Here is a 24,992-nt window from a genome sequence, read left to right as displayed (position 1 = left end):
AGCAATCTACCAGCCACTTGGAGAATAGAGTGACAGTAACATAATGAAGTCTTGGCTCCTGGTTGGAAGAGTTATGATAAAGGAATGAGTTTCATATACAAATAGAGAAACACGGTGGAGCTATTAAAAATATTTACTGGGATATTTTTAATTAACATGCTGTTGCTGCTATCTTAGCTGACTTCTGCTTTGGGTCTTTCGAAGGAGGTATGAAATGTCTAAATAACATGCCTGAATAATATTGGGAATGTCTGCAGGCAAAAGAGCAGGAGACTTGTGGCCAGAAGCATCCTGGGGAGGTGGCCACAATTCCTTCCCATTGTCCATGACGGAGGCAGGACCTGAGCAATGAAAAGTCATCCCAGATACTTCCCACAGAACTGACTGTTGAGCACAAAGCAACAGGCCAGTCTTCTACAAACTGTGCCTCAATTATGGACCTACAGGAGCCCTTGAGAATGAACACTCTTTATATGTGCTTCATGAAGGTAGAGTTATACTGCTGACCAAAGCACACAGTTACTTACACTAAATAAAAGCATTTGTATAAGGACCTTGTTTTAGACAAATTGGAAAATCTGTAACAAACCATCACAACTAAAAAGTAGCTGGTTCATCCATTAACCCCCTCTAAGAGACATCAAATGTTATTTAATTATGTTTCGAGGCTTTTTTTTTCTCCCAGCAGTCCCCCTATTACTGAACATGAGGTTGCTGACGCTTCTCTTCCATTAGTAAGCAATGATAAAACATTGCTTTGGAATGTCAAGAGATGATATTACTTTAAGAGCTAATGTTTCTCAGGGCTATGTGGCAGGCACTTTGCTAAGCTTTTTACACATATACGAGGGAGGTCTAATAGCTTGTCTAAGATCACAAAGCCAGTGAGTGTCAAAGCTGTCATTTCAACCCCAAAAGCTGACTTCAGAGCCCACATGCTCATCCAGTGTGCCATTTGTGTTTTAAATCAAGTTTATTAGCTCTGTGTGCAGTCAGAGATGTACCTAAATCTAAAAGTAGAGATCATGTAATATAGGCTCCAGAAATGTATGTTTGACAACAGCGTATATTCTCAGAGTCACCTTCAAAAGCCCCCAAGTATGCGTATGTGTATGTAAATGTTTGGGAGCTTCTTACTTACTATAAGTGAAAAAGTTATTTATGTTCATTTATGGTTTACAAGTCATTTTCACATGTATCCTATAAACTGCCTGGAAATGCTGAGAGCTAAGCAACCTAGGCATTACCTTCCCCATTTTGCAGATGAGAACACTGAGGAACAATGCGTGTTCCCCCACTAGACAGTGGGAGAACCAGGCTTCCTTGTTCCTCAATCAGCCTGTGTTCCAATAACCCCTTCTACCTATCCTGTTTGGATCCATTGGCAACCTTTCGTAAGAGAGTGGTGATAGCAGTGCTCCTAAATGTTTGGTAAATCAAATGAAAGATTTTCTAAAATCAGAGCATATGTCGAAGTCAAAGCCATGATTAGGACTATGAATTTGTAAGTCTGTACTTTGTCCCGGCCTCTCATTGTTGGACTTTTCATTTTATTTGAGAGAATGAGGTTGTTTAAGGTTCTATTGAACTGGAAAGAAGACACAGAAAGCCAAATACATCAAATTGTTTACATTAAATATCTATAGCTTTTTTTGGTTACTCAATTAGATTGGAAGAATCCTTTGACAGTGTATACACATATCAAATCATCATGATGTACACTTTAAATATCTTATAGTTTTGTCAGTTATACCTTAGTGAAGCTAAAAAAATCTTTTGATAGAAAATATCTATAGCTTTTTTATGTCAATCATACCTCAAAGCATTTTTTTAAGAAGACATGAAAAATATATAAAATAAGAAAATATTTGGATAATTTAAAATAAGGTCCAATCGCTAGAGGGATTTGCATTTTTCCTTAGGAAGTTACAGTTACTTAGATATTTTGCCATTGCGCTAATATTCTCTTCCCATAGTTGAGGTTCTGGAACCCTGGCAGGGCTTTCTTCTTCTTCTTTTTTTTTTTTTTTAACATAAATTATATATACTCCATGTTAAGCTAAATCATTTCATATTTATGTCCCACCTATTGCCACAACCCTTTTCTTGTTATATCCAGTTTCTATTAAAATGGGTTAATCGGGGTGCCTGGGTGGCTCAGTTGGTTAAGTATCTGCCTTCTGCTCAGGTCATGATCCCAGGGTCCTGGGATCAAGCCCTGCATTGGGCTCCCTGCTCAGTGGAGAGCCTGCTTCTCTCTCTCCCTCTGCTGCTCCCCCTGCTTGTGCTCTCTCTCTCTCTCTCAAATAAATAAATAAAATACTTTTTAAAAATAAAATGGGTTAATTAAAATTCTTAGGTAAAGTTATCGAATGTCATCCATTGTCCTGGTACTTCTCTAGCTCTTAAATATCGTGTTAAAAGATGATCACTGGCTCTGGTACATTTGCATTTCCAGAAGCAGGTCCCAGTCCCGAGCACACATGATGCCCACACTGAGTGCCAGGCGCTTTGGCAAGCATTTTATGTGTCCTCAGTCCTTCAGTTCTCGTGGCTTGTGCGTCATTCCCATTTTACAGATGAGGAAACAGATCCTCAGAACGGTAATCAGTCTGTTCCGAAGTTACACCGCTAGAAACAGGCAAACCTATGATTTCATCTGTGGTCTGATGTCACATGCTTCCTTTTCCTGCCAATTTCCTGAGGGCCAGATCTGACCTGGCAACAAAGGTTAATCATAATGTTGATGAAGAAACTGATGATGATGGCAGCTAACAAATACTGTTAACTGTATGCTAGACGCTGTCCTGAGTGCTTTACTCCTGCAGTCCTCCTCACAACCCCGTGGGCTTGCTGTGGTTATCCCCATTTTATAGATGAGGAAGCCAAGGCATACTGAGGTTAAGTAAGTGTGTTGCCCACATTAATAAAGGGTGAGGCCAGGATTCAAAGTCAGGCAGTCTGGCTCCTGAGTCAGTGCTTATAATCAGTCTCTCTCTCTCTCTCTCTCTCTTTTTTTTTTTTTTGGTTGTGCCATATTGCTTTATTTTTTTAAGAGGAATTGTGATTGAAATATTGGGAGTTTTTGCATAAAAATAGAGATTCCTACCTTGTCTTGAAAAATCAGAGATCTGGACTCACTGAGTCCACATTTCCTCAGGATGCTAATTACCTGGCACTGCGTTCCCTGCTCCACTCAGACAGGTTGTGCTCTCTCCAGTGCTCCCTCCAGACCTATCATTTGTGCCTCGGACCTGGCACGGCAGACCCAGGAGTTTGCCCCATACTCTGGCAGGAGGACAGAACCCCTCCTAGAAGCTGAAGGTTCTAGTGATTCTTTAGAGAATTTGTTACCTCTGTCCTCCTAGTATGATTCTTGTACCTGAATCTCCATCACTGGGTGCTTTCAACATGCACATTTTGGAACCTTCTCCCAAACCTATTCTCTGTAGTAGGGAGTCAGAATCAGCATGTTAGCATCTCTCCAGGTGATTGTTATGTCCACTTATAAATGTGAGAAGTGTACATTCTAACAACATCAGAAATGAATATACCTTGGCTCCTAGAGAAGTAAGGGTGACTCTTTGAAATCTTGCCAAGTTTTGAATTTATTTTTTTATTGATCAGTAATTTCAAAATGTTTCTTCCATGTTGGCCTAATTTCCTTTTTCTCCTTCAGAATTCTAGTTGCTTTCTTAATCTGCAGTCATGGATACAAATTGTAAAACCAATTCAAATTGGCTTAAGCAAGAATTTAGGGGATCAAGCAGTTGAAGAGGCCAGGAGTACATGGAATCAGTGACTCAATTAGGGCCATTTGGTGACTTTCTCTACCTTTCCTTTCTGCTTTCCTCTATGTAGGCTTAATTCTAAGGCAGGTCTTGCCAAGCTGTGTCAAGATAGCCACGAGCACCTACAACATGAGAATCTGTCAGCTTAACAATTTCAGCATCAAGAGGATAATTCCAGCAAACACTTCTGTGCCTGACATTCATTGGTTTGCTTTGGATCATGTGCCTGATCCGATCACAAAGGCAAGAGTGATAATGTGACTTAGAAACACCGCCTGACCTAGGAGTAGGTTTAAGTCAGTCCCCATCTAGACCACCAGGACCTTGAATGGACGGATTTCCAAAGGGAGGTCTGAGAGGGGGTTCTAGGAAAAGATGCGAGAGATGCAAGGCAGCCTCTTCAATGGTGGTGGATTTTTGGTGGAGGTGCCTGTTTAGTAGGCTCGACATGTCCTCCTTCCAAATGTTGAATTACCTTCATTCTCATCTGCGTCATTGGGCGCAACTCATCAGAGAAAGAGTGGGAAACAGCCTTTTATTATTCCTCAGTCTGCTTTCAGAAATCAGAAATGTCTACAGGAGAATTACTGTGGGAGATAGAAAATAACTACAACCCCTGATTATTATTTTTTAAAGCCCCATGGAGAATGATGTTTAATATTCTTGGCCTCTATAAAAATTCAGCCAGAATGTCAACAGTGCCTTTTGTGGATACTTTGATGACATCACCTCTTGATGTTTCTAGTTAATAAGAAGGCAAGGAGATTCACGTACTTAGAGTCTTCTTTTAAGACCCAAGTCAAATTAGTCTACCCACATGATCCTGTTCTGGGGGTAACTGTCTTGGTTTTCACAGGAACATTCCCCTCACTTTTCCAAAAGAGGCTTGCATCTGACTCACTGGTATAGCTGTGTCTATATTCTAAAGTTTTGTATACTTTCCAGTTTGATGTGTCAGCCTTTGATCTTTGCCACTGTCTACCAAAAATGTCTTAAATAATCGATCCAAAAATGGTAATGATGCCACTGTATCTGTGTTTTCAGCATGGACTTTATTCTTGCTCTCTGATGCCCACTGAGTCATGAAACCAAATGATACCTAATAGCAAGAGTATGGCTCAGTCTGTGTTTCAATGGCCTTATTAGTACAAGAGACTTGAGGTTTTGAGTCATGAATTTGTTTCTTCTTTGGCATTTCCAAGATTTCGAGCAATGCATTATCTGAGCATGTCTTTCTCGTCTTTCTTTCTAGGTGTAATAACTGTGGTATGTCACTTTGATGTTTTCTATTGAAAGATCTTCCATCTAAATAAAATGGAATAGAGTTGATGGCCAGCAATTAGGAAAGAGTGAGGGCTTTTGAAAATATAGATGCAGACAGTAGTGAACTCCCTGGTTTGGGATATGATTGATGAGTTTCTTTTCTCTCTCTCTCTAACTCCCTGCAACTGAACAGCCGATTCTGGTGACCAAGAAGAGCACATTCTCCAAGAAGCAGCCCTACTGCCTGTGAATACTAGCATCGTCGCTGCCCCCAACACGGACGCTTCTCAGAAGTTCCCTCAATACCTACCTCTTTGTGCAGAGGATAATTTAGGTCCTCTACCTGAGAACTGGGAGATGGCCTACACCGAAAATGGAGAAGTCTATTTTATAGAGTAAAGTATACCATTCCTCCTCCCTGAACTTCCCTTCCTTCCTGTCTTCCCCCTTCCTTCCTGTCTTCCCCCTTCCTTCCCACTCTCTAGTGGCTGCCCTGGTAAATTACTTCTAGAAGGACTGGTCGCGGGCTCATGGTATTCTTTTATACAATTTAACCACCTTTGTCCAGAAAAACAATTAGCATAGCATCCTAATCATTGAGTCTGAGGAGCTTGAAGAAGCATAAGGATAATTTCCCTATAAATAGTGGGACACTACATTTTGGTGTATATATAATGGCATAGTATATAAAGAATATATTGAGCCATTAAGAAGAGGTAAATCCTCTGCTTATTTTTTCTTAATTGGGTGGCACGGTTTTTTTGATTTGTTTTTTGTTTTGTTTTGTTTTTGGTTGTGTTTTCAGAGTTCTTCATACATTTTGGATACAGTTCCTGTATCATTTTTTTGGTTTGTGAACATTTTCCCCAAGCCTGAATTTTCTTTTCATTGTCTTGACTGTGTCTTCCAGAGTTCTTAATTTTGAAGAAGTCTGATTTATCAGTGTTTTTCTTTTGTGGGCTGTGCTTTTAGTGTGCTGGCTGAGAAATTTTTGCTTAAATCAAAGTTATAAAGCTGTCATTTTCTGCTATTTTTGTTTTAGAAGTTTTATAGTTTACATTTTACACTTAGGTCTCTGATCCATTTTAAGTTTTTGTTGTTGTTGTTTTTGTTGTTTTTGTTGTTTTTTTTAAACATGGTGCAAGTACATGGATTAAAATTTGAGAATATGGAAACCACCACCCCCACCCCCACCCTTATCTGCAGTCTCGCTTTCCATGGTTTTAGTTACTCGTGGTCACTGTGTTCTGGAAACAGATGCTTCTCCTGACATATTGTCAGATCAGTAGTAGCCTAATGCTACATCACAGTGCTTATGTCAGTCACCTCGCTTCATCTCACCACATAGACATTTTATCACTTCACGCCATTACAAGAAGGGTGAGTAGATGCACTAAGGCATTTTGAGAGAGAGAAAGGACACATTCATATAATTTTTCTTATCATTTATTGTTATAATTGTTTTCTTTTAGTTATTGTTAGTCTATTACTGTGCCTAATTTATAAATTAAACTTCATCATAGGTATGTATGTATAGGAAAAGACATGGTATATGTAGGATTCAGTCCAATATACAGTTTCAGGCATCCCCTGGAGGTCTTGGAACTTAGCCCCTGTGGATAAGGGGGTATTACTCTACATGGATATGAAAAGTCTTTCAAAATTATAAAACTTATATATACTTATGTGTATATATATATACATATATAATACATATTATTAAAGTTAAACATTTAATAAATAACCTTGACTAAAAATGGAAAAATATACAGTTGTAAGCATTCTAAAAAATCTAAGATAATAATAATTTTTTAACGAGTAATAGTCAATTTTTAAAATGCTGCACTTTGGCTCTATTATCAATATTCTCTGTTAAGATTTACCACAGTTTTATGTACCACTAAAAAAGAAAAACAAAAAGGCCAATTAAACTATAAAATAAATAAAAGTATAAGTAAATCTGTTATACTCAAATAGATTGAAGTTGAAGGTCTGCTGTTCAGTGAACAATAACAAGGCAAAACTGACAAAGAAAAAAAATTAGAGAAGACACAAATTACCAGCATTAGGAATTAAACAGGGAATCACCACAGACCCTAAAGACATTAAAGGTAATCAGAGAGTGCTGCCAACAAATCTATACACATAAATTTGACAACTTAGATAAAATGGACCAATTTCGTGAGAAGCATGAACTACCACAACTCCTCCAATATGGAATAGGTAATTTAACTAACTCTATAACTATTAAGGAAAATGAATTTGTCATTTAAAAACTCGTGAAAAAGAAATCTCCAGGCCCAGATGGTTTCACTGGAGAACTGCTCGAAGAATTATATTTCTATACAGTCTCCTTCTGAAAATAGAAGTAGAGGAACACTTAGCAATTATGTTTATGCAGCTATTGTTACCTTGTTACCAAAAAAACAAGGACAGTCTAAGAAAAAAGAAAACTACAGAGTTGGATGCCTGGGTTGCTCAGTAAGTTGAGTGTCTGACTTTTGGTTTTGGCCCAGGTCATGATCTCGGGGTCCTGGGATCGAGCCCTGCATTGGATTCCATGCTCATCTTGGAGTCTGCTGGAGGTTCCTTCCCTCTGCCTTCCCCCACTGCCACGTACTCTCTCTCTCTCTAAATAAATAAGTAAATAAGTAAATAAATAAAAATCTTTAAAAAAAAAAAAGAAAAGAAAAAGAATTATACACCATGACCAAGTGGGAATTATCCTGGGGATATAAGATTGGTTCAATATGTGAAAAATTCGTAAATATAATCTACCATATTAAGATACTAAAGAAAAAACATCACATGATCGTATTCATCAATGCAGTGTTTGACACAATTCAGCACTCATTCATGATAAAAATTCTCAGAAAAATAAGAACAGAGGGGAATTTTCTTGACTTGATAATATCTACCAAAAATGTACAGCTAACATTATACTTAGTGGTAAAAGACAAAAAAAAAAAAAAAAAAAAATACTTTCCCTGCAAGATTAGGGACAAGTCAAGGATGTTCGCTCTCACCACTCTTTTTTCTTTTTTTTTTTTTTTTTAAGATTTCACTTATTTATTGGCAAGAGTGTGTGGGGGGAAGAACAGAGGGAGCGAGACAATCAGACTCCTCAATGAGCTTGGAGCCCCACACAGAGCTCAATCTCACAACCCTGAGATCATGACCTGAGCTGAAACCAAGAGTCGGTTGCTTAATGAACTGAAGAGCCACCTCAGTTCCCACCTCTCTTAATCAACATGATCCTGGAAGTTCTAGCCAGGATAATAAATCAGGAAAGAGAAATAAAAGACCTACATATTGAAAAAGAAGGAATAAAACTATCCCTCAATGCAGATTACATGAATGTACACAAGAAATGTACAAAATTACAAAATATGTACAAAAAAAGTTCTAGAATAAGTGAGTTCAGCAAGATCACAAGATATAAGCATGCATGTATATCTATATGAACATGTAGACAACAAATTTCAAAATAAAATATAATTCACATTTACTTCCAGAAAAACACCAGTTACATGTAAATCTAACAAAATATATACAGGATGTTATATGCTACAAACTGCGAAATATTGATGAAAGAAATCAAAGAAGGTCTAAACAAATGGAGAGATGTCCCCTATTCATGGATTGAAAGACACAATTGTATAGTAAAGATGTCAGCTCTCCCAAAATGGATATACAGGTTAAATGCAAATCCTGTCAAAATCTCAGTGAGGTTTTTTGTTAATATAGACAAGTTTATTTTAAAATTTATATAGAAAGGCAATAGAACTAGAATAGCTGGAAAAGTTTTTTGTTTGTTTGTTTGTTTGTTTGTTTGTTTGTTTTAACCTACAACCCTGAGATCAAGACCTGAGCTGAGATCAAGAGTCAGACACTTAACCAACTGAGCCACCCAGGTGCCCCTAGAACAGTTTTGAAAGAGAAAAATAAAGCTAGAGTAATCAGTCTACCAGATATCAAGACTTATTATAGAGCCACAGTAACAATGGCTGGGTGGTATTGGTGAAGAAATGGGCACATACATCAATGAAACCCAGAAACAGATCCACAAATACATCCAAGTGATTTTCAACAAAGATGCCAAAGCAATTCAATGCAGGGAAGATAGCCTTTTCACGGAAGTGGTATTAGATTAAGTGTTTTAGCCAGAAGTAAATAAATTAACCTCAACGTCAACCTCACACCTCATTCAAAAAATTAACTCAGAATAGATCATCACAGACTTAAGTGTAAAACACAAGGCAATTAAACATTTTGGGGAAAAAAATTTGGGGGGGCTCTAGGACTAGACAAGGAGTTAGTTCTTAGACTTGACATCAAAAACATGAACCCTGATTGACTTATTTCACTTAGTATAATACCCTCTAGTCTCCATAGTTTGGCTATTATGGACATTGCTGCTATAAACATTGGAGTGCAGGTGCCCCTTTGGATCACTACATTCGTATCTTTGGGGTAAATACCCAGTAGTGCAATTGCTGGGTCGTATGGTAGCTCTATTTTCAACTTTTTGAGGAACCTCCATACTGTTTTCCAGCCTGGCTGCACCAGCTTGCATTCCCACCAACAGTGTCGGAGGGTTCCCCTTTCTCCGCATCCCCGCCGACATCTGTCATTCCCTGACTTGTTAATTTTAGCCATTCTGACTGGTGTGAGGTGATATCTCACTGAGGTTTTGATTTGTATTTCCCGGATGCCGAGTGATGTTGAGCACTTTTTCACGTGTCTGTTGGCCATTTGGATGTCTTCTTTTCAGAAATGTCTGTTCATATGATCTTACTGATATGAGGAATTTGAGAAACAAGACAGATAATAGGGGAAGGGGAAAAATGAAGCAAGATGAAACCGGAGAGGGAGACAAACCGTAAGAGACTCTTAATCTCGGTAAACAAACTGAGGGTTGCTGGAGTGGAGGGGGGTGGGAGGGCTGGGGTGGCTGGGTGATGGACATAGGGGAGGGTATGTACTATGGTGAGTGCTGTGAATTGTGTAAGACTGATGAATCACAGACCTGTACCCCTGAAACAAATAATACATTATATGTTAATAAAAATAAAGAAAGAAGAAGACAAAACATGAACCCTAAAAGGAATCATTGAGGGGTGCCTAAGTGGCTCAGTTGTTAAGCGTCTGCCTTCGGTTCAGGTCATGATCCCAGGGTCCTAGGATCCAGCCCCGCCTTGGGCTCCTGCTCAGCAGGAAGCCTGCTTCTCCCTCCCCCACTCCCCCTGCTTGTGTTCCCTCTCTCCCTGTCTCTGTCTCTGTCAAATAAATAAAGTCTTAAAAAAAAAAAAGGAATCATTGATAAATACGATGTCATCAAAATGAAAAACATTTGCTTCAGAAAAGACCCTGATAAGAGGATGAAAAGGCAAACTACAGACTGGGAGAAAGTATTTGCAAACCCCGTATCTGAAAATGGATTGATATCTAGAGTATATAAAGAGCTCTTAAAACTCAACAGTAACATTAAAAAAATTCAATTAGAAAATGAACCACAGACGTTTCACTGAAGAGGATGTACAGATGGCAAATAAGCACATGAAAAAATGTTCACCCTCATTAGCCATTGGGGAAATGCAAATTAAAATCACAAAGATATCATTACATGCCTATTAGGATGGCTCAAATAAAAAAATAGTTAATAACAATAAATGATGGCAAAGATGAAGAGAAACTAGATCACTCATACATTGCTGGTGGGTATGTAAAATTGTATGACATTCTAGAAAACAGTTGGGGAGTTTCCTATAAAACTAAACATGCAACTACCATATGACCCAGCAATTGCACATTTGGCCAGAGAAGCGAACACTTAACATTCACACAAAAGCCTGGACATGAATGTTTATAGTAGATTTATTCCAAAGAGCCCAAAACTGGAAATACCAGTTTTCCATGCCATTTCCAAATGCCATGGAATACTACTCAGCAAAGAAGGAATTAATTATCAATATATGTGACAACCTTGATGAGAATTAGCTGAATGAAAAATAGCAATCCCCAAAGAGTACATACGTATGATTTCATGGGACATTTTTGCAATGACAAAACCATGGAAATGGAGAACATAGATTAGTGGTTGCCAGTGATTTAAAAGGTGTTTGAGGGGGCAGAGACTCGAAGAAAACCAAGTGTGGCTGTAAAAGGGTAACAAGAGGAAGAATCCTTGTTATGATAGAAATGTTTTCTATCTTAACTGTCTGGAGATCGATATCCCAGTTGTGACATTTTACTTTAGTTTTGTAAGATGTTCCCATTGGGGGAATCTGGGTAAAGGGCATGTGGGATCACTCTATGTTCTTTCTTATAAATACATGTGAATCTATAATTATCTCAAAATACAAAAGTGTTTTTTAAAAAATCACAAATAATCTTCCCTCCCAGCAATGGCCATTTTTACTATCTTGCTGGTGTAGGAATAGCACAGACCATGGGTTCTAGTGTTGGACTCCCTGAGTTTGTTGCCAGTGCTGCTAGGTATCAACACACAGTAACCTTGTACCAATTTTCTCACCTCTGTCCTCATTTTTCTCATCTGCAAAATGTATTAATACTTATTAATAGTTCCTTCATAGGGTTATCTTAAGGATTGGTAAATTGTAACATACGTATAAAAGAATGGATTCTGGTAGTTGTAAGTGATGACAGTTGTTACTATATTACCTTTCATTTGTTTTCTTTTCCTTTTCATACAGTTGAGATGATTTGTATATACATTTGCATTGTTTTTCACTTAAGCCTTAAGTTTTTTCAACAATTAATAAGACTTGGATCTCAAATAACTGTGGCAATGTTTTTCAGCATTTACAACCTAAACTGCAGACTTTCAAAAACAATTGAAGTTACTACCTCAGTTTCCCCCCAAAAGTTTTTTTCATTTCTTGTTTTCATTTCTGGTTTGCAGCGTGAACTGCTGGCCTTGTGGTTCGTTGCCCCTCCCATTGAGCTTGCCATAGTGTGGCCCAGGAGCTCATGCAGAACTTTGTCCCGGGGTCCTCAGCTGCTTCCGGGCAGTTCCTCCAGACATTCTCATGACGCTTCTAACATGGTTGCAAGGCGGTAATCGGGAATATTACTGTACACTCTCAGACCTTCAAGGCCTCGCTCATTGTCTGTTGAAACACTTCATCTGGAGTCGGGCTGTGCCCTCCAGAAGGCAGACATGTTTAGCTTCTTCAAGCTTTGTGGGGTTTTTTTTTGGCCCAGGTTCTGTTTATGGTAGGTAATTCCGGGTTGCCTTCACTTTGTGTGCAACAAAATTCAGGATGCTGTGATTAATGAAAGGTATTAGCCGCTGTGAGCCAATTGCATGAACTGAGGTAGTTTCACAATGTCAGGGGAAATTTTATGTAATATAATGAGTGAAATAGCAGCCTTCTTTGTGAATTCCAGCATCCAAGGTTTAAGTCAGAGGCAAATTTAAAGCAAATTGGAGTTTGCTCTTCTGCAAAAGTGAAGACTAAAATAAGTCTAGACAAGGGGAGACAGTATGGACAAGGGGTATCATTTGGAACTCATTTTTCAAAAATAAAACTGGTATCACATGTTAAGCTTTCCATAATGGAATGATTATACCTTAGATAAGTAAAAAGTCTACCTAAGGCCATTCCCAAGCCTTTTCAGATTCCAAACTTGGGCTCTCTTCTGGGTTGGGTTTGCTGTTGGAAAGTAGCTTTGCTCTGGTTGAGGGGAAATGTTCAAGATCGTGTAATTCTTTTTGTCATTGAGGTTTTTGCTTTTTTTTTTCCTTTTCAAATGTATTTCTTGTTTTTGTTTCTTGATTTCAGCCATAACACAAAGACAACATCTTGGTTAGACCCTCGGTGCCTGAACAAGCAGCAGAAGCCTCTGGAAGAGTGTGAAGATGATGGTAAGGGGCTAGGAAGGTCTTGGTTCAAGTGAGCTGGGGGCTTATTCACATGTGCAAGTTTTAAGGAGTTATATAGCAAGGTCAACCAGGTTTTAACAAGTGAGTTTTTAAAAGGTCATCCAATTTCTAGAAAGTGACCTGTAGTTTCCAAAAGCAGTAGGGGAATCAGACTTGTTTGAAAAGAACAGTTTGTTTATACATAAAGGCAGATGCATGCTAGTATCTCCATTAGAAACAGAACTTTAAGACAGACTATTTCAATGAAGATACAACCTCTGCCTTCAGGACCTTGGAGAAAACTCAAGAAAATCTCTAGGAATATAGAAACCAAAGTTGCTCTGGTTACTTACCTATTGGATCCTAATCCTATATTATAAAAGTCTTAAAGGAAAAAATCAAGAGCTTTTCTTAAATTCTACGTGTTCATAACTTGACAAAGGGAAAGCAGATCTTGACTTCTTAGGATCTATCCTCATTATCTGAAAAGTACATTCATCTAAGATCTTTCTTAGATGAGGTGTTACCCTTAGCCTGACTCTGCCTGTTAATCTCGAAAAAGAATCAATTGGCTATAAGAGTTACTATTTTGAAAAGTTTATTTCAAAGTTTTGGGATTTCTAATTACTTTTCCAAAATGGAAAAAAAAAAATTAGAACAAATGTGTGCCTTTTCAGTACACCAGTCTATCCCAAGTTCTACCAGAATTATTTTTTTGACATGGATGAATTAAAAGGGAAATGACTTGTTTTGCTACTCATTACTCATCTCTGGCATTTAAATTAGTGGTATAATTATGGAGTACGTATTTTACTATAAGATAATGAAACTTTATTAATTTGTCCTATGGTGCAGAATTGTTGTATATATATAAACTTGAGGTTTGTCTGAAAATGTAAGCCAGTAAAGTGTAATACTGCCAAAACCTTGTACTCCTAGATCCTTCTGCTCTACACGGATTGCAGATACCATGAAATGAGCATAAAATTGGGTGTTCATATTTAGCTATAGAGTGACTGCAAATGGAAATACAAATCCTTCTGACTAAGGAGGCATGACTGAGATGCTCATTTTATTTTGGTTGCTTAGTCCCGTTCCTGAAGAAGGAATGGAACGTGTGTGGTCAGCTTCATTATTTGCATGCTTCGGGGATAAGGAACTGTCCAGATTATTCAAATATTATGTTTCATATATAATATAAAAGTGACCAATTTTCAAAAATCAGAATATAAAATACACTCAACCGTAAAATTTCAGAGACCAAAATTTAATCTTTATTTGATGCTTGATGATTGTGAAGGCATTTTCGACATCTTATTACCATAGGAGAGCTTCAGTGTCGACCTCCTTTATAATTATACTGGGAACATACAAAAATGACTGTTAATATAGTTTATAGATGATAGAAGACTCCAATAGCTTTTACCAAGAGAAACTTAATGGAGTAGAAGTGTTGAGTAGAATGGCTGAATTATTTTGTGACCAAATCTAGTACAGTTGACCCTTGAACAACATAGGTTTGGACCTCACTGGTCCATTTTTGTGTGGATTTTTTTCCATAAATATATTAGAAAAAGTTTTGGAGATTTCTGACAATTTGAAAAACCTGCAAATGAATCTTACAGCTTTGAAGTACCAAAAATATTAAGAAAAGATTAAGTATTATTGTAAGAATATAGTATATAATACTTAGAATGTACAAAAGAAGTGTTAATCGAATATATTATTGGTAAGGTTTTCAACAGTAGGCTATTTGTAGTTAAGTTTTGGGGAAGTCAAAAGTTACACACAGATTGTTAACTGCAGAGAGTCAATGCCCCCTAACCCCTGTGTTTTTTTGTTTTTTTGTTTTTTAAACCCCTGTGTTGTTTAAGGGTCAACTGTTATTTTTAATTCTTAGAATTCTTGTCATTGGTGTTAATGATATTATCTGGAACAAGTATGTATTCATACCAAATACCATTAGTTTATGAATTATCCCTTCAACATTAGGATTCACAGAACCTTTTTCTAGTAGAAATTATATGCATGTCTGTGTGCCTGTATACACACAGTATAAATATATAACCAGATGTTACCACTCGGTCATTTATCAGTTCCCACACCTGCATTTTCTGTTGCCTGTTAACACAAATCTGCCTTGTGTTGTTTATGTTGTGACACAAAGAAGAATAACGTTGTTGGTCACAGTATTCCTCCTGTATTTCTTTCTGTTCTCTGGAAGTCATACACACATGGAATGTAACAATACAGCATCACACTTATTGTAAAAATTTTATATATTGTTTCCTAACTCAAAAAAGTGATGAACTGGTTTGGGATTTTGATCCTCAGTGTATAACTCCTTTTGTTGTTTCTGTGTATCGAGTTGAATTAGAAGCCTTTCACCTTGCCTCTGAGCTCCAGGCCAATATTTGAATCTGCCTGGTTGATAATGCTCTTTGTCTGAAAGAGACTTCAAACTAGTCTGCTTAAAACCCAACTATTGATCTCTTCCCCCCCCCCCCCCAAACCTGGTCCTCTGTAAGTGTTCCCTATCTCGGTCGAGGGTAAAATTCATGCATACCTAACAGTCCCCCTTGACCTACTACTTCTCTTGACATTCATTTCAACCCATCTACCCTTTGAATTTACTTTGCCTCCCAGATATCTCTGGAATCCATTCACTATTTTCTTTACCACCTTTAGCATCCTAGTTCAGGCCACACTCATCTCTCACCCAGACTCTTTCCCACTCTCCTTACACTGTACCCAGAGCAGTCTTTTAAAATGTCAGTGTGATTGTGTTATCATGGACCACCCCCTCAAGCCCTATTCACTGGTTCTCTGCACCATAAATACTCAGCCCTCCCCATAGCTGGTCCCCAAGCCCTAAGTGGTTTGACCTCTGGCTTTTCTCACTCTTATTCCTCTCCGCTCTGCCCTTCATCCCTACTAGTTCTCTCTCAGAATATTCTTACACTTCACAAACAGTTATTGATTGCCTTCTATATTTCAAGTGTGTCCTAAGAACTTCAGATGTATCAATGAACACAACAGTCAAAATGTCCTGCTGTCAGAAAGCTCAAATTTCAGTCATTCATCACTGTAGGTCTTTTTGTTAAATTGTTCATACCCTTTAGGTTATAGCTCAGGGACTGTTTCCTTGACCTTGCCCCCAGATATGAGTAGGTCACTCTGTGATGTGTGTTACCTTAGAGAAATAATCACAGTTTTAACTTTAGTTTTATTTATGGGAGTTTGGGATTTGTCTCCTCCTCCAAAAGGATATTTGATCTGTCCCTTTGCACAGTGACTGGCCCATGGTAGGTCTCTCTCATTAAATGCTTATCAGAGAAATGAACGAACGCACCCCCAAAGACATTATTAGATAATATTTAAATGGGCATTTTCTTGAAAGATTTTATGTAAATAAGATTCCATTTTTCAGACACAATGCCAGCACCAGAACTTATCGTTGACAACTGAGTCACTTCAAAGTCAAGGCCGTACAAGGCGCATGGCGCCATGTTGATTACTGAAGTCAGTAACGGAGACATCCGTTCATCCATCCGTCCATTTTGAAATATTTAGTACTTGCCATGTACCAAAAACTCCTGGGCACTGAGCATTTTGCAGTAGTGAAAACGGTTTTATTCCCGTGTTTGTGGAACCTACAGTACACGGGGAACAGCCACTTGCTCTGTAGCTGGAGAGACTTTATGCGTGAAATGATTTGTTGTGTGCTGTTCTGTGTTCTCAGTTATCCTACAGCGTTTTACTTAGAGCAGGAGGAGGTCGAGCATGGAAAGGATCTTGACTGGTTTTGCCCCCTGACTTATTGAGAACATTTTCATTCTAATATTTCTGAGCTGTTTGACTTAGAAATCCTATACAAACTAAACGATGCCTTCCCATACTCATTTCAGGGCAGCCTTCAAGCCTGCTTTCCCAACGTGCAACATCCTGACATAATTCCTCTCTAACTCCCTCTGTAAGACGCTGTTAAGTGTAGTGCATTTTACGATCTGCATTCTCAATTTGACCTCACCTTCCATTTTTCAGGCAGCAGTATTACTTCTAAGTTAAGTAATGCTTTAATTGTGAGTATAATTGCCTCACTGATTAGAGGATTATTGCAGGATTAAAAGGTCTAATATTGAAAGGTGTAACAGCTTTGTTTGCCCGAAATAAGGTCTGTAATAAGTGACTTCCCACTTTAAGAACATTGAAACCGCGAAGGTATTTGTCATCTTCTACCACCAATCAAACCCCATTCTGACACGCAAGGAAATGAGCCATATAATTATGTTGCCAATATCAGCTCTTACCGTTTTGTGGTTTACACTGAGGTCTCCGGTTTACTAGCCAAGCCAGTGAGATAGGCCACAATGCAGGTAAGGACAAAACGGAGTCATGTGTTGCTGCTGTTTTTCTGAGGGGAGTTTTCTTTCTTGGTGTTGGTGTCTGAATTTTTCTTTCTCTCTTTTCTGTCTCATTCCCGCTATTCCTTTGGAGAAGAAGGGGTCCACACCGAGGAGCTGGACAGTGAACTAGGTAAACCCTCCCAGCCTGCTGCCGCTGCATGACTTGCCCTGAATGCTTTTTGTCTCCAGCGAATTGCTTATTCCTTCAGTTTCTTTAGTTTGCACTTCTTCAATGATGATTTTCATTCCAGCTTATCCATGAAAGGTCAATCTTACAACCCTAATGTCTGACTTGCAGGCATCATGCAGAGTTGTAAAAAGTTGTGTCTACGAAGAAAATGTCTGAGTGCATCAAGACTAGAATGAGAGTTAGCAAACTGGTGCTAGGTAGTCTTGTGAACTGAGGATTAAGAAGAGCCTTGAGAGGGTAGATGCTTGCTGTGTACCTTCATCTCTGGTATGACCTACCTCCGCCTCATTTCTTTGTTTGGTGCGGGTGGTTATCTCCATGGGCCATGCAGAAAAGCAAAGCAAAACAAAACTAAAAACCCACCAAACGCATTAAGGATCTTTGTAGGAGTGATAGCAATACAGTGATTCTCCTGATCAACTGAATAGTTAATAAGTCTTAGTCTTGGGTTATTAAGTCACGAGCCACGTGGTGACTTTGTAGATGTAGTGAATGGCTTGAGAACCAGACACTGAGCTTCTATGTGACATTTTCCTTAGAGTGTGTGTATCCATGTAAATCAAGTCTCGACTAGTCTAGCTGTTGCAGTTAGAAATAATTTACATTTGCAGATAATGCCAAATGCTTTTGTCTTTGCTGTTGGAATATATTGAATTATGTTCTACGCTGAGTTTTATGTTCAGCTTTGAACAATATTAAAATTAGTTTGCATTCCATCTGATGCATCTACTGAAGGATAGATTGGAAAGCCCAGGTTTTCAAGCTAAATTGCACATAAAAGCCTTGGCTTATTGAACATTGACCATCATGTATTTTTGAGATAGAAGATTGTTTAACATCAATATGAAAAGAACTGTCCTGAGATTATTGAATCAGCCTAACGTTTTTGTTATTGCCTTAAGAACTAAAAACATAAATACTTAATAATACAGATTACTGTTTTAATGTGATTTTGTTTGTGTTTGTTATATAATAATCAATCATGGTTGACTGGAGTTATGATATAATGGAATTTAGCTCTGTTTTTCTTAATGTTGGGAACATATCCTGTTGTAACTGATAGATATGCTGACATTGATCGATAACTGTTGCATGGAGCTTATTTTTAAAAGATATTTAATAAGTTGTCCTTGTCATTGTGGTAAGAAGGACTTGAGATTCACCCTGTGATCTAGAACAATTTGAAATTTGTTTTATCAAAAAAATTAATTGGTAATATTAAAGGAATAGAAAAAGACAGCTAGTTTTTGAGACACACGATGAGTGCCTTAATCATTTGCTGAACCAATTTAAATCGCTCTTGCTAGGTGATTGATACCCACTGCTATCTGTGGATGGCTGGTAGAGATAATACAGCTGTGCACAGAGGCATATTTGCTTCTATGGAAGTATAAATGTTGACATTTTTAAGAAAGAATTTTCTGTATTTTTCCCCTTGTAACTATAATATTGTGGGAACTTTCCTATGCTGTTGAAGATTGAAAAAAATAAGCGTTAATGACTACATATATCATTTCTCATGGTCATAGTGGTAATCCTGAGAGTTGGTTTGGTGACATAGCAGAACTGTCTCTGGGGGCAAATCAGGCTGCCTTGCTTCTTGTCCATTCTCCCATGTTTACTGGCTTTGTGACTTGGGCAAGTCACTCAACTTCTCTTAGCTTTCCTTTCCTTACCTGTCAAGAGAGGCTGAAAGAGGAGCTCCCACACTGTTTGTGAGGAAACTTAATGAAAATGTGTCTTAATATTTGTCCCTGTGATCAGTATATATTGTTGTTTCTAGTAGCTTTATTATTTAATAACTAATTCCATCTTGTTGGACTTCTTAATACTCTTTGTGGTACTTTTTGCCTTTAATATGGGTCAGGAGAAGAATGTGTATGTGGAAATGACCCAAATGTGTCCTTGTGGGTAGAGACAGGACTCTTGATTTTTGCCTGCACATATCCACTGTGTAAAGAGTAGTGTGTACACACACACACACACACACAGTTTTCTCTTGCATTCATTCCAGATTTTATCGACAAGCTTACTGCCCATTTTCTTAATAAGAGGGTCCTAATTTCAAACAATAGCAACTGTCAGGTTTTCAGAGAACATGAGATTCCAGATGTGACAAGGAAACCCTGTCTGAGAGGTGGGGGCGGTTGGCTTAGGTGTTGGACACAGATCATTTGATTATAGAGTTGTCATTTCTGAACTCTGTTGTTTGAGCTGGGTCAGTAGCTGCATTATGCACTTTTGGTTTGCAGAATTGATCACATGCTCTGCAGACATCTTCCCAGAATTGAAAAGTACTCCCTTTCGGAATTATAGGGTATTTAGGTGCTAACACCAACTCGGAGAGGTAGAGACAAGGAAAATGAGGTTCCCTCCCCACCAAGGCTAAGTCACAGTTTTGAAATCTATCTGTGATTGTGAACATGACTTTCAATCTATGTGCTGACATATCTCTTATGAAAAGAACGTAGCACATGTGACTGCTTCATATTTGCTTCTGTGGTAACAAATAGTACAGGATGAGATTCTTAAAGGCAGGGCTAGCTAGCAAGCAGGCCATATAAATCTGTTCTGTTCCTTTCCTGCTTTCTTAGAACATGGCCGTTTGTTGAGCCTACATGCCAGGTGCTGTGCAAAATGTCTTATAGGCATCCTCAGGTAATCCATAGTTGACCCTTGAAGTAAATCCCAGTGAAAGATGTAGTTGCAAGATACTCAGTAACTAGTCTAATATCAGATCTATGAAGTGGTAGAGCGAAGGTTCAGTCCCCAGTCTGGACAACCCGGAAAGGGTCTTAGCTGCCTAAAATAGCTGTGACAGGTAGTGTATTCTGGTCTGATGTCCAGCAGTTGTTAGACGTAGGGGCTGACCCTTCAGGCGACAGCAGAGGTTTTAGAAAAAAAAAAGAAAAATGTAGTCATTCTTTTCTGGGCTTTGGCATTTTCTGTCATTCTCAGTTTTTTAGAACCGGAAGACAAATTCGAGGACAAACATCTTCCTTTTTTAAATCGATGACCCATTTCTATTTTAAGCATTAGGAGACTAATTCCTATTATTAAGTTAATCACCACATTGGAAGTGAGAAATCTATCTTTTCAACTGAAAATGAGTTTTAGCTTGGAAAACTGGAAAATTTCTGGAGTTCGCTAATCCGTTCCAGAAGATGTGTGTAAATTTGCAAGTGTCCAGGAATAGCCATTGATCTGCCGCATTTCTCAACCCTAGAGTATAAAGGTTTTGACTAGACAACAGGAGGTTGTCAAGGTCAGAGGTGGCTTCTTTTTTTGTACCCTCTTCAGACCTCCATCAAAGCACTAACTGTATAGTGTTTGAATTGTCTGCTTAGTTGTGCACTTGTAATTATCTTTGTGTTCTGGGTGCCAACCACACCCTCAAGCAGACAATAGACCCTCTCTAAATGTTGACAAATTAATAATTGAATGAGTTAACATACAGTATTCTATTAGTTTCAGGTGTACAATATAGTGATTCAGCAATTCTGTATATCACTGGTGCTCATTGTAAGTGTACAAATGAATTAAATTCTTAATATTTCCCGTTTTATCTAAAGCTAGGCCAAATATTCAAGGTTGCAAATTTTGGAAAAGATCTGGTTCAGTGAAACATAGAGCGGGCCCCTCACATTTACCCACTCCTGCCCCCTGCCTGAACAAACATGTGGACCGTGCCCCAATTTGCATTTTTTTAATATTCGATTTCTCAACTCCTTGGAAATATTTTCCTGGTTCATTTTCATTTAAATGGTAATTTCCAGCTTTGTAAGGGGAAACCATTTCTCAGGCATTTGATTTGCATCAGTTCGTATGGCTTGGTGGATAAAAATGCCAAGTTGTATCAACATCTGCAAATTGGACCTGTCTTGCATTTTAGTAGCTCATGTCTCCTGGAATTCAAAGATTTCTTTAAAACCTGCTAAGTGTTTAAAAGAAATGAGAAGAAAACGGGGAAAACCTGTCTCTTTGTTTGCAAATAGATAACATGTGGAGCAAAAACCATGAAATTAATGTCTCTTGATATGCAGCCAAATCTGAGCAAAACATAAACTTTGAGTAATTAGCGGTGTGTGTTTGCGTGCATGCGCGTGACTCTGTTTCAGTGTGGGACAGTTTGTGGCATATGTAAGCTTATGCCTTGATGACAGAGTCATTCTTTGGAAATAGTGACCATAGGAGTCCTTGAGTTAAAAAAAAAAAAAAAAAAAGAATCTAGTATTTCAAAATAAGTGATATTTCAAGTGTTTGTAATATTCTGTTCATGTTGGTCTTAATAGCCGACTTCTAGGAAGAATGATTCACTTTGGAGTAGGGCATCATACAAGCTTGCCGCAACCGTGTATATATCCGAGTGGCTTTGAAATTAAGTTGAGTAATTGCTCCTCTGCTTGAAAGAATTGCTTAGTGACACAAAACACAACCTGGTTGCTTCTTTCACCAAGTCAAATTATCTGGTGCAATGGGCTTTTTCATAATAGATTCTTGCTGTGGCAGAAGTCACTATTAGCTAGTTAATAAAGTTCCAGCCTTTGTAGGAAACCTTACGAAGTTAAGTCCAGGAGAGCACGGGTGAGTTTTCAGCAAGGCACGGAAATCCCGCAATGCCATTTTACATGACCACGAGAAAGGAATAAAATCTTCCCCCTTAACTAGTGAGTTCTCAGAGGGCAGGACCTATGTTTCTGCTTTCGCAAGCAAAGTGCTGGCGAAGGTGGGTCTGTTTGAATATAGCACCTAAGTGATAGATGCCTGCAATTTGAAAGCCCAACTCCATCTTTTACTTACTTGGCAGCATTTTAATTAGAAACAAGGAGGAAATAAGATGCAAATTTTATTTTATTCCAGGGAGAGCAAAAACAGCACTATTGTATTGAAAATGAAAAGAAACATTAATTTTCATCCATTTTTGTTTGTGTGGTAAGGTAATCTAGAAATACAATGGGAGAATTGTAAATGTATAAGGTATAAACTAGGCATTCAAGGCAAATTTTAACTATATTTCCATTAAAATCTAATTTAATAGTTGATTCAGAACAAAGGCTTCTGGGACTACATTTTATTAAGTTTTATTAGCTTGTGCAAAATATCAGTAAAGAATTGTTCCTCATGTAGAAAAATACACTGATAAATATAAGACTGCCTTCTAGTTTGTTGTTGTTAGGATACACAGTTTTCATTGGACTTAGGGCATTTTTATGAGTCTTTCTCTTTTTGCTTCACTCAGTTGTTGAAAATCCTTAAGCTCTTAAAGAATATGCTCTTCTTGCTCTAAATGTTCTTTTATTTTTCAGAACTGCCTGCTGGTTGGGAAAAGATTGAAGACCCTGTCTATGGTATCTACTATGTAGAGTAAGTGCCTATTAATCTCTATTTTAGTTTATACTCCTCTATAATTAGGTACATTTATGCTGATCAGAGTTTGTCATCATTATACGGTCCAAACTGATACTAATAACAACAACATAATAATTTTATAATGAAAATATATATGCATATATTAGTGAATGAGAAAATATTCAGCAAATCTGAAGACAGTAAATTATATTCTAAAATTCATGAGGGCAAGATCTGTGTCTTTTGTTTACCACTGTTTTACCAGGACCCAACACAGTCCTGGCATATGGCAGCTACTCACTAAGTATTAGTTGAATGAATGAATGAATGAATGAATAAGAAAAGCAAACCAGATGAGTAGGTGTTATCTTCTGAAGAAGAACCTGTTTGCCTACTTTTTGCCCCACCCAGGTCTGAACTTTTCAGTAATTACTTATTCATTCAGACTTTCTAAAATGGCCAGACACATAGTAATGTATGAAATGTCACCAGGATTAAGAAGGTAATTCAGAACTGGCCCAAGCTGCAAGACCTTGTATGCTTCTTTGCCTCTCCCTTGCCTGAGGACCATCTACATAGCTCCTGCTTTCCATTTTTAAGACTCTTAAGCCTTCCTCATGACCTCCATAGTATGTACCTTATTCTAGCACTGGCCACACACTTTGTCCATTCATTAGAACCATCTATTGTTAGGATGATACTGAAAGAAAAGAAACCCGAGAGATTGGACATTGAAGCAGAAATGCTCTGTATCACTTCCTTCAAGAAAGATGAGAAATAACTAATAAAAAATCCTTTGAAAGAAACAAATGCTATATAAATATTCTATCATCATAATCCTACCTGGTGCAATGAAGATAACTAGCCAGCTTTCTATCCCTCATGCTGCTAGCAATGAAAAGTCATCTGCATCATGCCCTGGCAATAAGAGCATATGATGGAAATTGTAAAATGCTCAGCATCGTATTATAAAAAATTATAAGCTTAATATAGCAAGTGTCATTGGCCAGTACTCACATTGCTACCGCTGGACCTAACAAGAAGGATTTGGTGATTTGGGACTTTAGAAAAGCAAGCTCCGTTCCTTCTCTGATACTCAGAAAATAAAATTCCATTGTGTGCCCTGCAGATCATCTTTCTTTCAGATGTTTAGTGGGGTTTCTGTCTATTCGGGGTTCATTAGGAGTTCTCCCTCAACTGATTTGTGCATCAAGAGAGAAAGGGAAGAGGCGGTAACAGCTTTATAGGATAAAGAGACCTGGTTTGAGGGGAGAGTTGTTACCTTCATATCTGGTCCTCCTCCCTGTGTCTTAGCAGCTCCACCTGCCTGCTATGGCAGACCGTTTCTTAGCATGAAATTGCCTACAAGAATTAGCAAATAAGCAACCAGTCCTAGGAAGGAAAGGTAATTAGTCTCTCCACCCTATTTGACAAGCCTGTCTTTAAGAAATATTTTGAGTTCTGAATACTGTAATCACATAATAGGTATGTTCCCGAACCTCTAATGAAGTATGATTTTGGTGGAAAAAAGAAAGAATGTATGTATGCTTGTGTGTATATGTTTGTGTAATACATGTGTATATACACTAAGGTCATGGCAAAAAAACCACGTATGTACATGTATTCATATGGACGTGTGTGTGTGTGTGCATTTTTGTTTGGCCGTGGCCTTATTAGTTTTGGAGCCATCTGAAGTATCTGGGTCTCTGTCACTTTGAACACATCACATTTGCTCAGGTTTGCTGCATTTGGAGTTTTTTTGCCTAAGGCTTAGACTTTTAATCCTGGCTCCATGTCAATTGATCAAAATAGTTGACAGATGTTGGTAGAGCCCTTCTTTGAACTTCGGGTGAGTGCTTCTGCCCCTGTGAACTGCGGTAGGAAGTCACATAGCACTCTGGCATTGTGTGTTACACACAACATTGTATCTCCCTTTAATCTCATTTTTTTTTTTATCATTCTAACAATCTACTCTCTGTTGAATTAAAGCACCTCTCCCTGTAGGGTGCTTCCTGGGACATTTGGAAAAGTCAGTGGTTAAAATCCTGGGATTTGAAAGCGGGCAGAGCTGAGCTCACATGCCTCTTTCTTGTTCACTAGCTGTG

General features: G+C 38.2%; 1 protein-coding gene across 10 annotated transcripts in view; it reads left to right on the top strand.

Moving 5' to 3' along the window:
* MAGI1 (membrane associated guanylate kinase, WW and PDZ domain containing 1) overlaps positions 1-24,992 on the top strand; it is a 604,531-nt gene that overhangs the window by 494,810 nt on the left and 84,729 nt on the right. For 5 of the 10 annotated variants that reach the window (XM_032411708.1, XM_032411705.1, XM_032411702.1 and 2 more), the window contains exons 5-8: positions 5,248-5,449; positions 12,863-12,945; positions 17,443-17,478; positions 22,845-22,902. In XM_032411708.1, the coding sequence (XP_032267599.1) occupies positions 5,248-5,449; positions 12,863-12,945; positions 17,443-17,478; positions 22,845-22,902 (379 nt within the window). Of the gene's footprint in view, positions 1-5,247; positions 5,450-12,862; positions 12,946-17,439; positions 17,479-22,844; positions 22,903-24,992 lie in introns of all 10 variants that reach the window. The other 5 variants (XM_032411707.1, XM_032411704.1, XM_032411703.1 and 2 more) reach the window with 1 other exon arrangement.

The sequence above is a fragment of the Phoca vitulina genome, unplaced genomic scaffold (assembly GCF_004348235.1).
Source record: "Phoca vitulina isolate PV1807 unplaced genomic scaffold, GSC_HSeal_1.0 scaffold13, whole genome shotgun sequence".
NCBI lineage: Eukaryota > Metazoa > Chordata > Mammalia > Carnivora > Phocidae > Phoca > Phoca vitulina.
This window is presented reverse-complemented; position numbering and strand designations above follow the sequence as displayed.